The 20,960-nt window shown below is 44.9% G+C and overlaps 1 protein-coding gene across 6 annotated transcripts in view; it reads right to left on the bottom strand.

Annotated features, from left to right (window-relative positions):
* VIT (vitrin) overlaps window positions 1-20,960 on the bottom strand; it is a 112,643-nt gene that overhangs the window by 18,358 nt on the left and 73,325 nt on the right. For 4 of the 6 annotated variants that reach the window (XM_090045316.1, XM_090045290.1, XM_090045326.1 and 1 more), the window contains 5 exons: window positions 20,806-20,856; window positions 13,918-13,956; window positions 13,759-13,815; window positions 12,692-12,754; window positions 7,216-7,263 (listed from right to left, as the gene is read on the bottom strand). In XM_090045316.1, coding sequence (XP_089901442.1) covers window positions 7,216-7,263; window positions 12,692-12,754; window positions 13,759-13,815; window positions 13,918-13,956; window positions 20,806-20,856 — 258 coding nt within the window. The remainder of the gene's footprint in view (window positions 1-7,215; window positions 7,264-12,691; window positions 12,755-13,758; window positions 13,816-13,917; window positions 13,957-20,805; window positions 20,857-20,960) is intronic. The other 2 variants (XM_090045308.1, XM_090045337.1) reach the window with 2 other exon arrangements.

Here is a 20,960-nt window from a genome sequence, read left to right as displayed (position 1 = left end):
CTATGGGAATGACAGAGTTTCTCTGTCCAGTAAAGCAAATCAAATTGTCAATAGAAAGACAGGTTATCCACATAACTAATATTACAGGAAGTTACCTCTGAACTCTGAAGAGAGCTGCAATAGCTTTGACTTTAATGGGGCATCTAACATGAATGAAGATACCAAGGAGTTTAGAAACTGGATGGGGACACAGGAAAATGCTTGCTGTTAAATGGGAGATGAGTCAGCAGCTATAGTATACACTCTTCAGGAGCCCTAGCACAGATTCTGTCTGACCATTTCTTATTGCAACATTTTTCATTTCCACACTTCTGAGACAAAGTACTAGCTTAGGGATAGAAAAAAGGAAGCTTACTTTCCCCCACCTTAGGTGGCTGCCATGAGTGTCTCAGACTCTCAGCACTAGTTAAGACAGGACCGAGGTGGTCCCACTCTAGGCACACAGAGTGCCTTACCACCTTTGTTGGGGAGCACCCTCCTGCAGATGCAGTTTCATCTCCTGGCCTTTAACTGTCTCATCTCTTGAGCAAAAGCTTCCCTGACATGGGTACGCTAACCCAGAAAAACATGTGACATAGTGAAAAGTGTTGCAGCTAAGCACAGCCCGCCTTTTCCATCCAGAAGAGGGAGGGCTGTGTTTAGACTGTCGTGTGCTGTACCGTGACTGGCTCTGCCCCTTTCTGCTGCAGTTTCTCTGAAGCATGTCACTGAGAGGGTTTCTTACCTTGCCTCCCTTGTACGCTTCTGTGTCTAATCCTAACTGATGAACCAAACACCAAAAAACACAGGGAGGAAAAGGCTTTTGCTGCATCATGAAGATGCTCCACTTGCAAGAGATGTTAAACATTTAATAGAAATGTGGTTATTGAGACATAACGTGTAGCTTGGCCTGTTTCCTGCCTTAGCCCGCTGTGACTAACCACAAAGGCAACAAGTGCTCTAACAGACTAAATAGGGACAGAGACAGGAAGGACTCAGGGGCCGCGTCTACATGAGATGTTGATTGCGCAGTTGTTACTGTGCAGTTATTTAGTTCTTACGTACACAAGTACTAAATGACTGTGCAGCAACCGGAGTTACTGCACAGTAGTGTCCCTGAACAGCTTTTTGGTGATACTGACTACATGGTAGCTCATTACTACTGCGGAGTAGCGTCTCGTCCCATTTCATACCATGTGATGCTACTGCGCAGTCAGCAGCTCATGTAGATGCAGGCAGTGAAATCAGGTTCTGAAAGAGAAACAAACGCCAAAATGCTCCAAGCCCCAGTTCTGGTTTTCACAGAAGTTGTCTCTAGCTCCCTGCTCCTCTTACATCAAACTCTAGCTGCTCTTTTTCTGAGCTAATGCTAGTAGGCATGCATGCCATTTTAAACAAGAAGGAACAATCAGGTATAATACAGTGTTACAACAGAATAAATAAATCCCGTCATATTATGTTACAGGTTTTTCACTGCTTTTTGAACCTTTGCTGCTAAAATACTTCTTTAAGAGAAACCCCCCCACCTGCAGCTGCACATGACAGCAAAATCTCTCATCAGCTTTTGCTTGTTGCTGCTTACGGTAAATGAATAAAATACACATTTAATCGGGTTTTATCTATCAGTTATTACAACAGAGAAGTCTCAATAGATACCATCTTTGACCAGGAATTTTCACTGATACAGAGTCTGAATATATTCTAAATTTAACTTGCGTTATTTGCTTACGTACGTAATCATAGCAAGAAATCCCTTCCTTCAGAAATCTCAGTCTAGCAGTTGCTAGGGCACAACACAGTCTCAAAAACTGACTCCAACCAGAGACCAAGACTCAGGATCTGGTCAGTGCCTTGCATAGCCAAATATACTGAGAACAACATGACATCTTCCCCAGACTGAACATTTGCTCTTAATTTGCGTTTAGGAAGCTATACCTCACAGTGCCACCTGGTGACATTTTACTGCAACAACAATTGATGTATCTCAATCCTGAGGGTGTGGACACAGGAACACTAGCAGCCTTTTCAAAAGGGGAATGTCTCAAAAGAGCAGCAACTGCTATCTTCTAACTGTTATGTGCAAAGAAGCTGAGAGCAATCCAAATGTAGCAAAACTGGCTCCAGCGTTAATGCTCTGTCATCCAAGGTCAGAGTTGGAGTGGTTTTGCTGCATTTGAATTGTTCTCTGTTTACTCACACAGAACAGTTAGAAGGTGCAAACTGCTGCCCTTTTAAAACAGTTTCCCTTGTGATAGGGCTCCAAGTGTTGGTGTGTCCATACCCTACATATCCAATTTATCAGGAATGGTAGACCAGCAATTCTCAACCAGGGTGCCAGGGCACTGTAGGGTGCCTTGAAATCCTCTCAAGGGTGCCACTCAGTGTTAGCACTGTTAGGTGGTAAACATGATTCACAGGATAAGTCCAGAGATTTCAAATAGGAACTCACAGGCTGCATCCCCATAAGCTGGGGTGTGCGGTTCCCATGGGGAAAAAAGCAGCAGCACAAATCTGTGGGGTAGGAGAGGCTGGGGCCAGTACCTGGGCTGGCCCAAGCAGCGTTACCTGGAGTACTGGGGGTCTTCTGGGACTGCAGCAGCAGTGATCTGGGTGCACAGCGCCTGGCCGGCAGCTTGAGCATGACTTTGGCTACCCAGGCCCGGTTACGGGCAGCACATGCTGCCCCTATGTATGCCATCCTGCTTTTTTCTGGTGTGGATTTTTTTCCCAAAACCCCCACTGTGCTGCAAATTAGCAGTGCAGCGAACCCCTGAATGTGTGGCACATGTGGTTTGCAGCACTGCAGATGGGTTTGTGGTGCCACAAACTGCAAATGAGTGCTTGTCTGGATGCACCCATAGTGCTCAATCCATTCTGACTCGTGTTCTTTCTGAGTGCTTTGCATCAGAAAAACCCATCTGCAGGTCTATGAGGAAATACAAGACAAAAAATCTTGTGGGAATGGAGAAACTGGTTCCAAAAAGAAACAATCACTATCTTCTTGGAAAGACTAAAGTATGTATGGGACTTGATCTCCTTCTAGACAAAAGACCTATTTCAGACCCCATACAGTATATCTTCCCACTGTTTTTTATTTCCCTTGACCAGCCAGGGGTGGAGTCACCTGTGAGAAGGACAGAGACAGATTATGGGAAATGATGCCAAGGTAAGAGAAAGGCATGAGGAAATACCATTATTACCTAGTAAAGGAGCTAGCCTTATAAGCAGAGTCTATCAGTGGTTGACAGATATCAGACCTGATCCCAGGTTAGAGGACTATCATGTTCCCAGTGCCCTTGGGAAGGGGCATTAGCATGTGTGTGTGTGTATGCATGTGTGCCCACCATAGAGACGTCCCACAATAATGCACAATTATTCTCAGCCCACGCATTGTCATGGATATCTTTGGGTTTCTAATAACTCATTTTCCTGTCAGTCATAGGGTCCTTTTTGGATCCTGCTTTCTAGAAGTACATGGAGCTCAGTTCTCAATCTACGGTAAAATGTCATCATTCTTGTGCCTCTCCATACGGCACTGGCTCAGGAGCGGAAGCAGTAGGGAGAGTGCTGTCATTTGCGGTTGCGGTGTCCCAAGGTAGAAACCTGCCTGTCCAGTCTGCTTGGCTTTGCCCTTCAAGTCAACAAGTGGAGGAGGAGGCTGGAGTGTAGGCGGCTGGAACAGTACATGAAAGGGCGTTTGTCTTTTTAAAGTGTTTGGCGAAAGAGCACTTTTCACACAGTGTCACAAATTGCACGTGGGCTTGGTGAGCAGACCCGAATTGCCTTTGTGGGAGCAAGCCCAGGAAATGCCCAATTGTGTTTAAAGATGGTTATCTTCTAAATACAATGGATAGGTATGACAAGCAATGTGTTCAGCCATGAAACTCTCTAAATAATAAACACGCTAGAATTTGTATCACTTTGCTTCAAAAACAAAAGCAAGAGAAGATGGCAGAAATGTTCCAGAAGGGGGAACATGCTTGGGATTTTAGAAGTAACAACAAAGTCTGTACTTATACTGGTGACAGACTGTAAATAAGAATGGCTTATACAAGTTTCTGTGTGGTTCTTTGTTTGACAGCTCTGTAGGGGATGAGGGGGCTAACAGGGCTTAGAGCCAATGATGGCAATGATGCTGAGGCAGGCATAGAAAACCCTATGAGTCAGCAAGCAGGCAAAAAGACCAAATGGTTGTTACGAGGGAATTCCTAAAAGGACAGGGCATCAATGCTCAGAGTTCAGAAAGAAAGCAACACAATGCCAATGAAAAGGGGTTTGGATCAGGAAAGACAATCTGCAGAGAAATCACAAGCCAGGGAAATTAACTACCAACGGAGCAGTGTTAGCTGTTCTGTGGAAGGTCCCTGGAAAGTTTCCAGTCTCATCCCCTGTTTTTACTAGTTCAGTAATTTTGGAAAAATTCAGCTTCAGGGTTCAGATTTTCCAGTTTTGATGTCTTCCTAAAAATGAGCATTTTTTTGGACATCTTGAGTAAAATGTGGTGCTCCTGCTTTCCTTCATATGGCAAATGGTAAAACACCTTATCCTATCAGAAAGCAAACATGATGACAAGCTCATTTTTAAAAGCCCATTCCCCTGAAGCAGCTGGGAGTAGAAAGCTGATTTTTGGAAGAGGAAGCAGTACTGAGAGGTAAAGTGCCACTCCAGGTTTCCCTGAAAATTAGCTTTGATCCAACCTCACTCAGAACGGGGGTGTAAATAGTACACTGCCCACCCACTTTGCATTTCTCTCAGGAAAGCCCAATTCCTTGTTGCTTTGCCCCTTGCGTAGTCATGCACACTTGTGCTTGGTGAGACTAAAGTGCCCTAGTTTGTTCTGGAAGGAACTGACTTCATACTTGCTTTCCCTATGTGTAGTAATGATAACTAACACAAGGAGAAGGAAGTGAAGGCTTGGTCCCACAGGACATGACCCTACAAAGAAATATATACTTGGATGTCTGCAGGACAAGGGGCTTATACGCACATTGTGCTTAACAATCAGGAAACAACAGCGTCAAATTTCACACACACAAACTTCAGCTTGTCCCCTTCTGCATAGACAAGCTAATGCAGCCTTTTATTACAGCTACTCCTCACTTAGCATCATAGTTATGCTCTTGAAAAATGTGACTTTAAGTGAAACAATGTTAAGCGAATCCAATTACGTCACCTTAGTTACCTACTAGCAGGTGGCATCCAAGCTACATTATAACCAAACATTGTGTGACTTTAAATGAGTATGTTCTCTAATAGATCAGCGATGTATAACAAAACAACGTTAACCAGGATGACATTAAGTGAGGAATACTTGTGCAGTCACATAATACTTCTTAAATAATACATGATCATCACACTTCTTTTCCACAGCCTTGTACTTGCTAGCATCATGCACTTAATATGCACTCTGTATCATATATCTGAAATCCTTCAGTACTCCTTATTTGCATGGCTTGAGATAAAGCATCTTGAGACTAACACACAAAGTAATATTAGACTCAAAATCTGAGTCTTTGGATGCAGAAATATTTGTTTGTTGAGGGGGATGGCTCTGCTTTACATGGCTTTTCTAGTTCACTTTTAAATTATTTTGTTCTTTTGTCACGTTCCTGTTTTATAAATTATTTCTGTGAGCCACCCTGAGCCTTTGTTGGGAAGCGCAGCATATAAATCAAATAAATAATACTAATTCTAATACTAATTCATTACAGTCATTTCCCTTCCTCCTTAAGCCACCAAACAATGCAGTTAAGTTAGCTTCAGAGGTAACTGCCTCATCCCCTGATCTGCATCTAAGAAAGGCTGGTTTCCATTGCTGAACACAACAGAAGTAGCTTTGTAGCTGCCTAAAATGCAGCCTTAGACAAGGCAGCCAAGTTCATTTTTATTTGCATGTGAACGTAACATTTCCAGAAGGCTTTGGGTCAGCCCACTGATTTATTTTTCATGTAACAATAAGTTCACCAAGCAAATGCATCTCTGTGCTAATTGGGGAAGTGGTCAGTCTGTATGAGCCTCCCTGTTCTGCCAGTGCAGCTTAATGTCATTACTGCCATGGGAATATCAGCCTAGGATTCAGGCAGCTCACTCCATGCTAATTAAACTTTCCTTCCCTGGTTGTCATAGCTGTCCATGCCCATTAAACTTCCATTCATTTAAGTAAGACAGCAGTTGATACATGCAAGCCAAAAACACTTCTTTTGAAGAGACAACCTGAATGCATCAAGCACATTTGGGTTAGAGAAAATGCTAACAAGAACTCAGTTACCCCTAACTCATGCCCCAAGTGTTTCATCAAGTTTAAAAGAACCCATCTTTTCTTTTCTTTTTTCCTCCAAATTTATATACACTACACTGGGCTCACTGCTGCAGCTCATTCCAGAGAGACTGAGAGCTTACCTACGAGGAGCAGTCAAACTTCCTCTTTCTGATTTGGCCTGCCACCTCTGCGGCAGGGAAGCCTGTTCACATAAAGGATGATGCAGAGTTTGGGATATAGAATCAGCTCTCCTATCTCAAGTATTGTGTTTTCAATCAAATGTACATGGGTTATGTCACTCATTGCAACTAATAGAAATTTTCTTCATCTTTCAGCTTTGAAGTAAGAGTTTTCAAATAAAAAAATGCTTGAAATTGGACTTACCTTGGCTTCCACCAACAAGCACAGCTTCACAAATGGGATACCAACAAATCAAAGATATTAGAGTACATGATACAACTTCATTGTAGTGTGGGACCATTCCCTCTAATGCGCATTTGTGTTTTCTACAGTCCACTTTCAAATGCCTCAGGGATAGGGCTTTCATAAGTTCTAGTCAAGCAGGGGAGTCCAAAGGTGGTTGAATGATGCCAGCCCCATCAGTCCCTTGAGTGCCTCTAGAAGCTGGTGTGCCTTCATCATACTATCCCACTGGGCCAACTAAGCTTGGGTGGGCTTTGGAACTTGAACTTTTCCTATCGTGTCCATGATTAATAGCTCAGGATGTAGAGCCCCTTTCCTCAGTGCAGTTTGCCCCTCTTCCCAGATTTCATCAGTTCTGTTTCTAAATGGGACTAATTTGATACTGATTCAAGTACAGGGTCCACAGGGCAATTGCCACCCTGTATCCTTTTCTTTAATTATTCCCATGAAATGAGATTATTACTATTACTGTCATGGGCCTAATTAATAGTGAGTTTCCTTAGGGATGTGGAAAGATGACAGGTCTGATGTGTTTTATTGTTTTAAATATTTACCTGCTTCAAAAAGGCTCAATCCAGGTTTCCACAAGTCTGTTTCCAATGCTTTCACACACAAAAGAGAAGAAAAATGATTACTTCCAAGGAGAAAAAGATTTAAAGTTACAAAGCACCGTGCACAAGTTAGAGAAGTAAATGAGTCAGGAAACCTGAGAGAAACTAGTCAGATTTTTTGTATCAGTAAAACTAGAAACCTTTATGAATACACGTCCACCCCTATTTAGTAGCTTCATGTCGTCTCTGCTTCTATGTAAGAAATCTTTATCTTGACATTAAATGAGCCTCTTTAGATCAGTTCTGTCCTGCCCATTTTCTTTAACACTGGAACAAGGCTGGGCTGGGCTGTGCCAAAAAATCTTTCAGAGAACCCCCTAGTATGCACTGACTCCTGCATTGATCTCATGGGGCAGTTGTGAGTGGGGATGATAGTGGAAATTCCTTTGTTAGTGAAGGAGGGAATGAAGCAGCTATCAGACTAATAACTGGTTATTAAAGGCTACCCTTCCCAGACCAAAGGAATTAGGTAACTTCTGCCCACCATCCTTTATGTATGAATGTTAACAAACACCAAAATCTGTAGCTCTGAAGTCTAAACATTCAGAGTCTCCAAGGCAGCCACCTTTGTGAAAGCACTGATTTTGCCATTGAGCTTGGCATCTTTATGAGGGCCACTCACTTCATTTTGCACATGGGGGGATCCAGTTGCAGAAGTGAGATGACTAAAAGGCAATGTGCGGCACTGGTTTGCTGGAGTGAGAACCTCAGTGGCCTCCTAACCCTGGCACAGCTCTTCAAGCCCTCATGGCCACAAACCCAGGGAGACGGTCTTTGTTGTATAGAGCTGAGGATGCAAAGGATATAAAAGCAGGCAAAAGGCTGCTATAACAGGGCTGGATATAACAAGGAAGCAGGGGAGGCTGGTTTTGTTGCACTGTGTTTTTAATATGGTGGCACAGATAGGGTGAGATGGAGTGGCGGGAATGGGGGAGTGAGCAAGAGGGAAGGAAATAGAAAAAGAAGAACAGTCAGAGGTTTTTTTTCTGCCTTGGCCCCCTCAGCTACTTGAGTGTTGTGCAGGTATCACAACAAAGGCAAGTCTTGGTGCATGTGAGTGGATGGTGAATAAGGATTTGTGGATAGTTCAGTCCCGTAGTGTTTGGTCCTTGGACCTGTACTCTTCAATATCTTCATCAGTGACTTGGATGTGCGTGTGAAGTGTAGTCTGTCCAAGTTTGTGGATGATACTAAATTGTGGGGTGAAGTGCACACTTTAGAAGGTAGGGAACAATTGCAGGCAGACCTGGACAGGTTGGAAAAGTGGGCAGTACACAATAGGATGCAGTACAACAAGGACAAGTGCAGAGTGCTGCACCTAGGGTGCAAAATATCCAGCGCACCTACTGGCTGGGCAGTCACCCTCTCAGCAGCACGGAAGGGGAAAGAGGTCTCGGAGTCATAGTGGACTCCAAGATGAACATGAGTCGTCAGTGTGATGAAATCATCAGCAAAACTAACCGCACTTTATCATACATCAGCAGATGCACGACAGAGAGATCGAAGGAGGTAATACTTCCCCTCTATGCAGCATTGGTCAGACCACAGTTGGCGTACTGCGTTCAGTTTTGGGTGCCGTATTTCAAGGAGGTTGTTGATAGACTCGACAGGGTCCAGAGGAGGGCCACTTATATGGTTAGGCGCTTACAGGACAAGCCCTATGAGGAGAGATGGAGGGACCCAGACCGCTTCAGCCTCTGCAAGAGAAGGCTGAGAGGTAATTTTGTGGCTGCCTGCAAATTCATTAGGGGGAATGCAGCAAAGGATTGGAGATGCTCTGTTCACCAGGACGCCCCTTGGGGTAACAAGGAACAATGGTCACAAACTGACAGAGAGCAGATTTAGGCTAGATATCAGGAAAAACTTCTTCACGGTAAGGATGGCCAACATTTGGAATGGGTTTCCAAGGGAGGTGGTGCTCTCCCCTACCTTGGGGGTCTTTAAGAGAAGGCTGGATAGGCACCTAGCTGGGGTCATCTTTCCTGTCTAGACAGGGGGTCGGACTTGATGATCTGTTGAGGTCCCTTCTGACCCTAGCATCTATGAATCTATGATTTAGACTGTAAAAGGATTGAAAGGGATGACTGACATCTTAAGCAACAGATGGTGAAATGGGCTGCAGTCATTTTTTGTTGTTGTTGAACATTAATTATTGGAGTGCTAAACTTAACTTTCATTGCTCCTAAAACCAATGGCTTCAAATGAAACAAACTTGGATGTGGAAGATCCATAACCATAAGCTTCACATTGGAGGCAACAGAATATTTATGGAGTTTATATAATTAAAAGGTAAGATAAAATTGCAGCATGCGATAGGACACATGCTTCATATGCATACCTCACAATCATCAGGTGACACCAGCTGAAGTAAAGATGTCAGTACAAGGGCATGTACCTGTCTCTCAGACAAAAAACCTAGTTTCCATAACCACCTTATATTTGTGTTCAGCCCATGAATTTATGTATGAATTGAGCACTGGCGCTCCTTGAAATTTCCCTGGAATATTTAATCCCAAGAATGAAAAATGGATTCTCTTCCACCTATGACTTAAATGATTATGACATGGAAAAGACCAACCAACTATGTTTTGGTCAGGTGCACTGGTGAGGTTTCTTTGGACGCATGCTTTTTAAGAGCTACTTCTGCTCATTCTGGTCAGATGACAGCTAACTACATAAAAGTGCCTCAGGTCATTCCAAATGTATACTGAGATTTGCATACTGCTCTGTTAGGCAATCTCATAATTGTTTACAGCCTTTAACATTTTTCTGCCAATGAGCAAACCCTGCCTTTTCCTTCTAAACAAACAAACAAACAAATGACAAATGACAAAATTTGAGCTGGCCAATTGTAAATGGGTTAGTCTAGTAACTGAGAGTATTCAGCTCTCAGGGAGAACAGTATGGTGACAATAAACAGTCCTATTCTTTGGGATTATTACCAGACAGCCGATAAGGAAAGTTCTGTGCCAAATTTACAATGCAGTGATATATTAGCATTCTAGAAAGCAGCCAGGATTTTTCACACAATGACAGATCAAGGTGGCGTGAATCCTAAACCTGTTGACCTTTGGAACCAAGTAAGACTATAGTTTTCAAGTCCTGAACAGTTTTCAAACTATTTTTGCAGGGGAAATCCCTGAGAGTGTGAAGACTGTCAAGAGGGGTTTGATCCTTGTCAGGGGAAATGCAATTCCTCCAGGAGCATAGGACAATGCTTGGAGGAAAATGAATTTTTCAGAGTGTATATTGTTAAGTGACTGCTCCCCCCATTGCATCTGCCTCAGACCAATGACCAAAAGCTCCTTGAGAACCCGGCCAAGACTGTAGAACTGGCCCTTGCTTCACAAGAAACATGCAGTCAAGATAAACAAAACGCTATTCCAAGAAAGCACAGGGTTGTTCAGTGATTTCTCTTTGATCATGTGGTGAAGTTGGCTAGAAGTGACATCTTTGACCTGCCAAAAATTAGTGCTAAAGATGAAGATGAGGATGGCAAAAGTCACTCTGAGCCCAATATTTTTGCCTGCGATTAGAAAAACAGAATCATTCACAGTGTGGGACTTCTGCTGTATGATTGCCTTGAGGAAACATTAGGATGTTTAAACAAAAATATTAGCAGAATTAAAATACTGACTACTGACTTCAGTTTAAGCAAATGTCAGCATCCTGCCCACTGCTCTTTAGGAACATTTTGTCACAGATTAAAAACTACTTTGACCTCCTTTAGTCTACAGCCAGGCTCCTTTCCTTTTCTAAGTCCATCTCCAGGTAGATGTGCTTTCTTGAGCTATCCCTCATCTGCCTTCGAGATCGGAAGCTCTCCTGCCCTAACATGACAGGTAGACAGGTACAGAGACAGGTTGGTGCCCATGGTTCTGCTCACATCTCTTGCACCACAAATGGACACTGAGTTTGGGAAGAACCAAGAAAGAATAAAAAAAATGGTGAGCAGAGAAATAAAAGGTTAAAAGTTTTTTGGATGGAGAGAATGAATAAGTATGACAGACAGTGTCAAAGAGACAGGAGGCTGAAGGCTAAAGAAGAGGAAATGGAGGAGCAAGGGGAGTAGCAGTGAAGTAAAAAGGAAAAATAGCTGCCATCTTAGATATGCTCTAGCTCAACGGTAAGACCTAGGCATTATCCAGAATTGGTTTGGTGAGGTTCTTTGACCTGAATTAGGCAAGAGGTCAGATTAGGTCACCCAAATGGCCTCTTCTATCCTTTAAATCTACAAACCTTCTCTCTCCTTTGCCATAAAACCCACCAGTGTGCACCTCCCTTCCCCTCATTAAAACCCTGTCCTCAGACTAATGACATAGGTCCCATCTCTCTTGATCAATAGTGTACCTAGGGCAGGACAAGGGGATCACCAGTGCTGGGTGCCAAAGTACAGGGGATGCTGGTATGGCCCCTGTGCCTCCAGGAGTCTTTTCCATGGCAGAGATAGCCACAGGAAGATAGGCAAGGGCATCCCCATGCTATATCTGTGGAGGACGAGTGAGAGAAGCAAGGGGAATGTGGGTCCCCCGACATGGGGGAGTGTAATCCTGTGCCCAGAAGCATATCTGGGGCTGTAGCAGCTGCTACCTGAGATCAGAGAGCAGGGGCAGATAAGATTCCCTGCCTCTCCCCCTGGCCTCCTTCCTACTCTCAGTGTCCAGTGTATTCCACCCCCTCTCACCTCACCACCTCTGCCCCAGGTGCTGAAATATCTTGCTATGCCTCTGCTCTTGACTGAGTTATAACCAAACATCCAGGGCTTTCCAGATATGGAATATTCCAGCCATCATCAGAAAAGCAGTCCCAAGGGTTGGATTGCTTCCTAGACAGAATCACAGAATCCATGCACAGCTAAGAGGTAGGCAAAACCAAGGGAGATAATTATTCTTCAGTATCAGGAACAGCCTTTGAGGTTATAGACAGTTTGCAGAAGTTTCTAGTACCAACAGATACAGAAGAGGCTTTGGCTAGACCAGTGGAGGGTCAACCTTTTGACACAAATAAACCCTGTACTGGCCCAAGTGCTACCCCAGTCCCTTCCCCTGCCCAATCTGCTTCTTTGCTTTTGGCTTCCTGTCTTATTTGCTGCCTGTTCTCACGCCCCCAGTCTGCTGCACGCCACTTGGGACACCCATGCTGCAGGCTCGCCACCCCTGAGCTAGCCAGTCTTGTTCTCTTTGACATTCATTTTGGAGAAATACAAAGGAAACTGTGGCCATTGCAGCAGAACTTCATTCCTACAATTGTAAACTAGAGCACAAGAGTTATTGATTCACACGTGGTCACTACTGTTCTGCTGACATGATGCTTTTGTGAGATGCGTGAGAAACGTTGCTCATGAAGTTACCCTGGATAGCAACATTTTAAATGGAAGAGAACGAATGGGTGGATGGCAAATTCTAAAAGTAACACTTGCCCAGATTGAGTGGGGGCCCAGCAGGTTTACGGAAGGCTGCAACAGGCTCTTGGCGCTGAAGACCTGTGTAATTTAACAAAAGGATTAACTTTAATTGATGAGTAGAGAAAAATGTAATTACATGGTACACAATGGCCCTGAAACCACTATTCTATGTGCTCTTTTAAAGACCAGTGGAAAAGGTAGAGGAAAAAGCATAAATACAGAAGTCCATTTAAAGACAAAGGGACAAGTTAAGATGTAGTGGATGTGGGAGTTGTTCAGGGTAGTCAGAGGCACTTAAACAAGGCCTGCTGTTAGGATGCAGAATAGTTTCTACAAGATGGTGAACTCTCTTGACTCCTGGGAAGAGAAGGTAGTCAGTGCTTGTCAGGACCAGGCCTATGGGCCCAAGAATAAGAGGGAACTGAGGCCTGGTCCAGAACAAGCCTCTTAGCATTGCAAGTGTCACTGAGAACACTTATGGAATAGTTTACAGTGACAGAGAAGAGTTACAAGTTTATTTTCTTTTTTTGTGGCTTATCTTAAAATGTCCTAATTGAACATATTGCAGGGCAATAATCAATGTAACATTTGATAACAATGCAGGATGCTGGAAAAGTAGTAAGCATCTGTCTGTCTCTTGCAACAACGGAATTATGCCAAGTAAGACATTAGCTCTCTGAATGTAATCGTTCCTTGAAAATAACGTGAAGCTGGAGTGACCTCTCCAGGGTGCAAAGTCCTGGTAGTGTATATGGAGAATCTGGGCTGCCCATACACCAGTGTCCCCCTCTCAGTCTCGCTGGTTTAATCCGAGGGAAAGGTAGGTGGCAGTATGTTTGGAACCAGCCTGGCTGCAAGAGCTGCTAAAGCAAAGTCTGCTTCATGGTAGGGTAGACTGGGCTCTTTAACATGGTTGGCAACCAGTCTAGGACTGAAGCCCTGAGAGATGGACAAAGGGAAGATCTCCTTTGCTCTGGAAGCTTCCTCTGGAAAAATACTTAGGAGATAAATCAACACTCATTAGATGTGTGCAGTATGTTAAGGTACAAAGGAATATTTGAACAATGACTGAAAGGTTTTACCTGTAGTGGCCCGAGGAACGTTTCTGTTACTTGCATAGGTGGAAGTGCCCCTGAGTGCTTTGAAAACATTTTACTGGTCAGTATAGAGAACTTCAATGTAAAGATTTGCATTATTTTATTTATTTAACATGATTATGTGTGTAGTAATTTAAGACATACCTTGATTCTGCCCTCTTCCTTGCACAGCCTGGATTTGCCCTAGGTAGGCATTAAAATGGAAAATGTCATTTATATTCTGCTTAGTTCAAGACTGTCACTTTCTTGGATTTCCATTTAATTTCCCTTTACAGCTCTCAGAGTTAATGACTGGTCTATGGAGTTTTTTCATACTGCAGTAGAGTATTTTCAGTCTAAGGCAGTGCTTCCCCAACTTTTCCTCAGCATGACCCTATTTCTGACCCCATTTCCTCAGCCTGGTCCCTTACTCCAAACCCACAGCCCCCTACAACCCCAAGTGCTCCTCACTCCCCACCCACAGCCCCCTGGTCCTGCCGGTGCCCCTCACTCCACACCCATAGCCCGCCTGAGTGCCCCAGGGCCAGGGCCAACAGCCCCCTGCCCCCCACTTCCCCACCCCAGTGCCCAAGTCCTGGCTGCCACCGGTGGGAGGCAGTGGCTGCTGCAGCCAGAGGGAAATGCAGAGCCTGGCTTCCCACCCCTGCCCTGTCCATACCTTGCAGGCAGCACTGCCAGAGCAAAGCCCTCGGGGAGGGAGCACACGGGCTGACTGCTGTAGGCTTGGGTCTCACCTCCCCACTGCCCTTCCCCCAGGGGCTCCACAGCCCAGTGGGCAGGACCCAGCATGGTGGGGAGGGAACGTGGTGAGTGGAAGCACTCCCTGCTCACCCGGCAGCAGCATGGGCACAATGTCATGCTGCCACCGCTGCTGTGCTTCACCTTGGTGGCCATGGTGGTGCAGCGCTTCCTCCCACAATGGGTCCCACCAGCTGGGCCGCAGAGGTGGCTCCTGCCCAGAGCTGGTCCAGCCTGGCTGAAGCCCTACAGCCGACTGTGGGTGCAGAAATCTCAGGGGCACATTTATTGAGACCCCATCCACTAATGTTGCGACCTCCTTTGGGGTCACCACCCACAGTTTGAGAACTGTTGGTCTAAGCCAAAAGGCAGCAGGTGGCCACAGATAAGTGGGGAACAACGAAATGACTGAGACAACAAACACCTTCCTGGGGAGAGCTGATTTCTGCCTGAAATAGCTTATTCAGAGCCCCCACAAGAGTTTAACAAGGAAAGGGCACTTTTCGAGTAGGGGATTGAACATGAAGTGTGACAGACCTCATGAACAAGAACACAGTTTTAATTATGTCCCTGGAAAAGGCCGGCTCCAAAGCCCACTGAAGTCAACAAAAATTGTTCAGTTGATGTCGACGGACTTTGGATCAAGCCCCAAGAGAAAGTTTGAACAACAGCCATAGATACCCTGCATGGAAAAAGCCTGAGCGATATGTTCCGAAAATCTGATTGCTCCATAAATTCTTAGTGTTTCAAAACCTAGGGAAGGCAAACAGCTCCAGCCCAAAACAAACGGGAACCGTCATGACCCACCTACCAGGGCTTATACATTCCCTGGCACAAATAGCTCCCTTTCCAGGTATCCCTAGGAACTCTCCAGACAGCATGTGAGCTCCAGGAGACCGATAGATCCTGTTTAAGGAACTGACAAGCTTAACTGGCAAAATTGGCAGAGCTTTTAAACTCTGTCAGCATGTAACTTTGGCTCAAGGAGTGGCAAAGATCCGCAGTCACACCTAGCAAATCAGGCTGAGTTTTTGAGGGCTACAATACCCATTTCTGCAGCAGGGTCTCTACAAAACATTTGTGACGACTCTTTCCAATGTAGAGATTTTGTGCATGTGCCAAAGAGACTGAATGGAATTAACCCAGGGAGAGCTGAAGAACTCCCCCCGTGGCAGGGCTGCCACAATTGAACCCATGATGTTTACTTAACACTATTTATGAGGCCAATAGAAACACGGTAAAAGAGTCATTTGTCAAACAGAAAAAGCCCCCTATTAAATCAGTATCAAACGAAGTCTAACCCAGCAAACTGGCATCACCCTCCCCGACCCTCGCACCCCCTGCCTGGGATCAGACACAGCCTGGCCCTCTATCTTCCGTTCAACAACACTGGGCTTTCAGGCAGTTCAGTCCTGCGGTGCCTCCCGAAGGCATGTTACCAATGTCCCCATATTAGTTCTGTTAGCCTTCGTTAGCCAGGACAAACAGGGGGGTTTGAATCGTAGCTCCAGTGCTTACAAGGGTTGTCCTTGTTTTACATATAAGACAGGCCCGTGTGTCTGCAGCCCTGTGGTGAGTGGATGTGGGCGGGTGTTCATTAAACCTGAGCGCTGAACAAGTAGGAGGCTGAGGAAGGCGACGCTTGTGACTGACCACGTGGAGGCTGCCGGTCGGTCAGAGCGAGTCCCAAGAAGAATGTCAAATGTGAACGTGGCGCAGAAGGACCTTTTAATTGTCCAAGTTAGAAAGATTTTGCTTTGGATCAGTGCCATGGCTGTAAACTGTAGAGAGCCCAGCAAAGCCCAGAGAGTGGAGCTGGGAGATGTCAGGAATGAATGTTAACTGTGCAACGAAAGCCCAGCTCTGTGAGGTTTCGATTAGACATGACCAGGCTGAACATGTCACTAGTGTGCTGCTCCCCAGGTCTGGAGTCAGTGAAATGCTTCCAAGCCAGGGAGCTGGGCAGGGCCTGCAGCTGGAACCAGATCCCAGCCTGTGGTTGGGAGCCAGGCCTGCAGCAAGGTGAAGATGCGGGGGCCAATGTAGCCAGACAGCCAAGCAACAGGGAGCTGTGACTGGGACCAGGAAAGAGGCAGAAGCATACAAAGCAATGGAAGCTGGAGGGAGAAAGAGCATCCCTGTGAGAGTGTGAGGGGGGCTGGTATGCCTGAGCTGTGGCAGCTGTGCCAACAGGCAGTCTCTGGAGGGGCAAGTTGTTCATGTTAACTCAGGGAAGGAGCCAAGGTCCAAAAATAAACTCCAGGTGTTTCCCTCAGTGCCAGGCTGGAGACCTTCCCCACTCCTTCCTGCATATATTAGCATGAGTGTGAAGGTGCTGTTGGGCAGGCAGCACAGTCTGTTCTTCTTGCTCTGTTCCATATGGGAAGGCTTACACACGCACGCGTGCAGTGCAATAGAGCACAATCAGTAAGCACAGGCTTACCGGAAAGTTTGGCATGCAGACATCCCACCTAATTTAGGAAGCTGCTTATAGGGCCTGCATTATTTTGATAATACCTAGAGACAGGGAAGTCCATTTGCTGAGCACAGTGCAGGCCCAGGCTGGGAGGCAGCCTCTTCCCTGAAAAGTTATAGTCAGATGAGACACAGGCAAAAATTTGAAAGGAGACAGGGAAGCGTAATGACTTGCCCAAGGACACGTCGGAAGCTATTGGCAATGCCTTACCTATGTGACCATGCCCCCTCTTACTGGTACGATAGGCTGGTATTTGAAAAGGGTATAAACCTAGTAGGTGCCTACAAGGACTTAAGTATCTAAGTGTGAGCCTGCTCTATCCTGCTTGAGTCCTGGAAAAACCGTTAGCATGTTTACTTTTATAATATGGCTATATCTTAGCCCTAAGACCAAGTCACAAAAATCAGTGAGGAGAATGGCCCCTTCCCCTTTTGCATTAATGTTTTCTCAGCAACTCAGGTGTGATAGCACTGAAATGCCTGCCAGGTGGAAGAGGGGTTGGTTCCCAACATCATATTTAATATACAAATTTATACCCGGTTCTTCACCTAGCGGGTCTCATGAATTTCCCAAAAAAGGACTGTTCCACATATGTCAGTCTTTGAAATCAGCCACAGATTATTTTAATGCTTTTCCGAAGAGCTTCAGCACTAGGAGGAGCAGGAATCTGTCTGGATGGCTCCTCCTAGGGTCTGTTGTGAAGTTGGGGCATTAATAAAAAAGAGCAGAGGGCATTTCCCCTACTCATGATATCTGGTGACTTCACCATGTCCTGAAGGCATAAGAAAAAAGCAGCAGAAGCAATAATCTGGTCAGAAAATTGTTACTTATTTAGCAGGACCTGGATCCACTCTTTAGACTTGCTGCTACAAACATTTACAACTGTGGATAAAATCCCACGGGCATCATAAAAACTATGGGTAGCAGCGAGCACTGCAGCACTCCTCTAGAAAACCAAACATGCCAGGGGTCATATGCTTTACACAGAGAATCATGTATGGGGCCTGTCATGCCATAAATATATGAGAGATCAATCCTGCAGCCCATGAGGGTCCGCATCATTGTTTTTTGCTCCACTCCATATCATTATCTGGAGCAGTTTAATTTTAGATACAAAATTTGGGGGCATTTATTATGATTTATTTTTTTCTTTTAAATTCATGTTCTTTTGATGAAGAAGATGGTGAAAATAAATACAGAAGACCATAAGGAAAGAAGCGCAAATACAAGGATAGTCAGAGGTAACAAGGGGCCTTCTTTTTTTTTTCCTTTGGGAGACTTTAGGCTATAAATCACTTTTTGATGTAAGTACTATAAAATCTTGCTAATGCCAGTGGCTAGAAATGGCAGAATATCTTTCCCAGTAGATGCAGCTGTAGCCGCAGCTATGCTACTTGGACTACACTGTTTCATGGGCATTCAGTCCTGATGTGCCTTTTGAAGACAAGCTCCCAAAGCCCACTGGTATTTGGATATGAAAAAATCTCATCAGCCAAGAAACAGGAGGGCATTTGATTCCTCCTGCTGTGTCTATATGAACCCTTTGCTTTTAAAATCCGGGTAAGTCAAACTGTGGTGTAAACCCGATCAACCTCAGAACCTCTAGTCTGAACCACAGGAGTGAGTAAAGAACACATGTAGGACCGTGGCCTTTGAGAGCCAAGTCTGATGGTCCTGCATAAGACATTGTTTAACATAAAGACTGTTTAAAATAAAAATTCTTGGCAATTGCTAGACTTTTCAAAAAGCAATTAAGCATTTAGGCTCTATATGGAATCCCTCATTAGATCAGGAAAATGATGTAGAAGGTCACATTTTGTGACTTACTGTACTGGACAACTTCCTAAAACTGATTTTAATGTTCTTGTTCCTATTCCTGTTGACATCTGTAAGAGCAGGACTAAGCTGCTTGTGGGTGCCCCATCACCCTCTGCACCGATGCATGATATACTGCAGACTACTTTGGTCTCTTACAGTCTTTCCTCAGGTCTGGCCTTTGCACTGGTAATGTCTCTCAAGAAATATAAAAATGCAACAAAACGAGAGTGTAGCTGTGATTTTTCTTTTCTACATCTTACAATTGAAATTCAATCAGTAACCAAAAAAAAATCTTATGAATCAAATCCCATGATATATCACCCTTAGCAAAGAAGCCAATATGTCTTGGATTGGGTCCTGGATACAAGATCACAATTTCCATTGTTCTCAGTGACACTCATAGCTTGAATCTGAGAGCTGGACTGAGCTTGCTCTATTCAGAAAGGGTGAGAGAATGAGACAACTGTCCAAGACCCATATACTCAGTAGTGACCAGATTTCAGTGACCTGAAACTGAATTTGAAAATATTATTTGAAAATATTTGAAATTAGCATTTGAAAATATTCTTTTTTTTTTTACTCCCCAGCTGAGTAATTATACACTGTATGGGTAGCTGCTCCAAATATTTGTATTACAGCTTGTGGGTTTGAAAGGAAGCAGGTTTCTGGATCAAGATGAAGAAGAAACTTTGACCAGCCATGATGCTGTTGTCAACAACACAAATGCAAAGCCAGGAATAACACTATATTTTTACCAGATCCTGAGGCACAGTCTGAGGTTTTCAGAAGAGCATTGGCCTGACTCAAGTCAGCATTTCAAAGCTCTCATCCCTCTTTGAGCATTTTTAAATAGCTGTTCTGCTGTTTGACGTATAACATGTAAGAGCAGAATTTAAGTTTTAGTCTGAGGGCGGCAAAGTGGAGGAGATCAAACATGGTTAAGTATCTCAGGAGTCTCAAACAGATGTAAGTGGTGCAAGACCTATCTTTTACCTATGCCAGAATTTGCATATACCCAGTGGCCATGTCTAGAACTTGCACATACCCAGAGATTTGCACATACCCAGAGAAGCTTACTGCACAAAAGCTCATCGCTACTGTGCAACAGCTCTGTGCAGTAGCGCTACTGTGCAGTAGCGTTGCTGGGCATGAACCCTGATGTAATGCTATTGCACAGTAATAATGAACTGCTATGCAGTAAGAGTCGCTAGGCAACCATGCTGGGATGCTACTGCTCAGTAACTCCAGTTACTATGCAGTCATTTAGTACTTGGTTATGCAAGTACTAAATGACTGAACAGTAACAATTGTGCAGCAGGCGGCTCATGCAGCTGCGGCCAGAGTGTCTTAGGGAAGATGCTTCCTTGGAGTGGAAGGTAGTCAACATCCTGAGAAATCAGCTCTATCTTTGCTTTTTTTGTGCAAATGCAGATTAAAATCCTTTGTTTTAGGTCCCCTTGTTCCATAACATTGCTCCTGGTTTGCAAAGGAATTGCTAAAGCTCTCTGTTAGAACCTGGGGCCGTGTCCAGACGAGCGTGGACATTTGGTTCCCTGGGGACAAGTAGCAGTGGCGCACTTGCACTGTGCTGGCCCAGCAGCCTTGCCTGGGGTGCTGGGGGCTGCAGCAGCCATGATCCTACCAGGCAAAGCCTGGCTGGCAGCTGCAGCACAGCTCCAGGAGGCCTGGCTCTGCTTTTCACTGGCATGTGCTACCTGTGTGTGCGCTGCTCCGTTAGTTTTTCCGTGGTTTTTTTTTGACTCCTGGATATCTTGCAGTATGGAGAACACCTGACTGTGCAGCGTATGGTGCTGCATCCTGTTTGCAGTGCCACATACTGTACGGCCACACTTATCTGGATGTGCCTTGGGAGCAGCTTTGCCATTGGCTTCAGTGGGGCCAAGCTGACATTCCAGTTTTTAACAGTGTCACTGCACAGTCATTGATCTACCCTGTGCGTTATCCACTCCTCAAACTACAAGCACCATCACTGTACTTACTTGAAGCTGCAGCTGCCACAGATGAGTAAGCTGGGTGGACACTGCTAGAACCTAGGCAGAAACAAGAGAGTCTCTTCTTTGGAAACATATTTGACCAGAGGTGTCAAATGAATAGGAGGCCAGATCTAGACTCCAAAGCTTCACATGGGCTGGAT

The sequence above is a fragment of the Crocodylus siamensis genome, chromosome 1 (genome assembly GCF_052110815.1).
Source record: "Crocodylus siamensis isolate JL-2025a chromosome 1, ASM5211081v1, whole genome shotgun sequence".
Taxonomy (NCBI): domain Eukaryota; kingdom Metazoa; phylum Chordata; order Crocodylia; family Crocodylidae; genus Crocodylus; species Crocodylus siamensis.
This window is presented reverse-complemented; position numbering and strand designations above follow the sequence as displayed.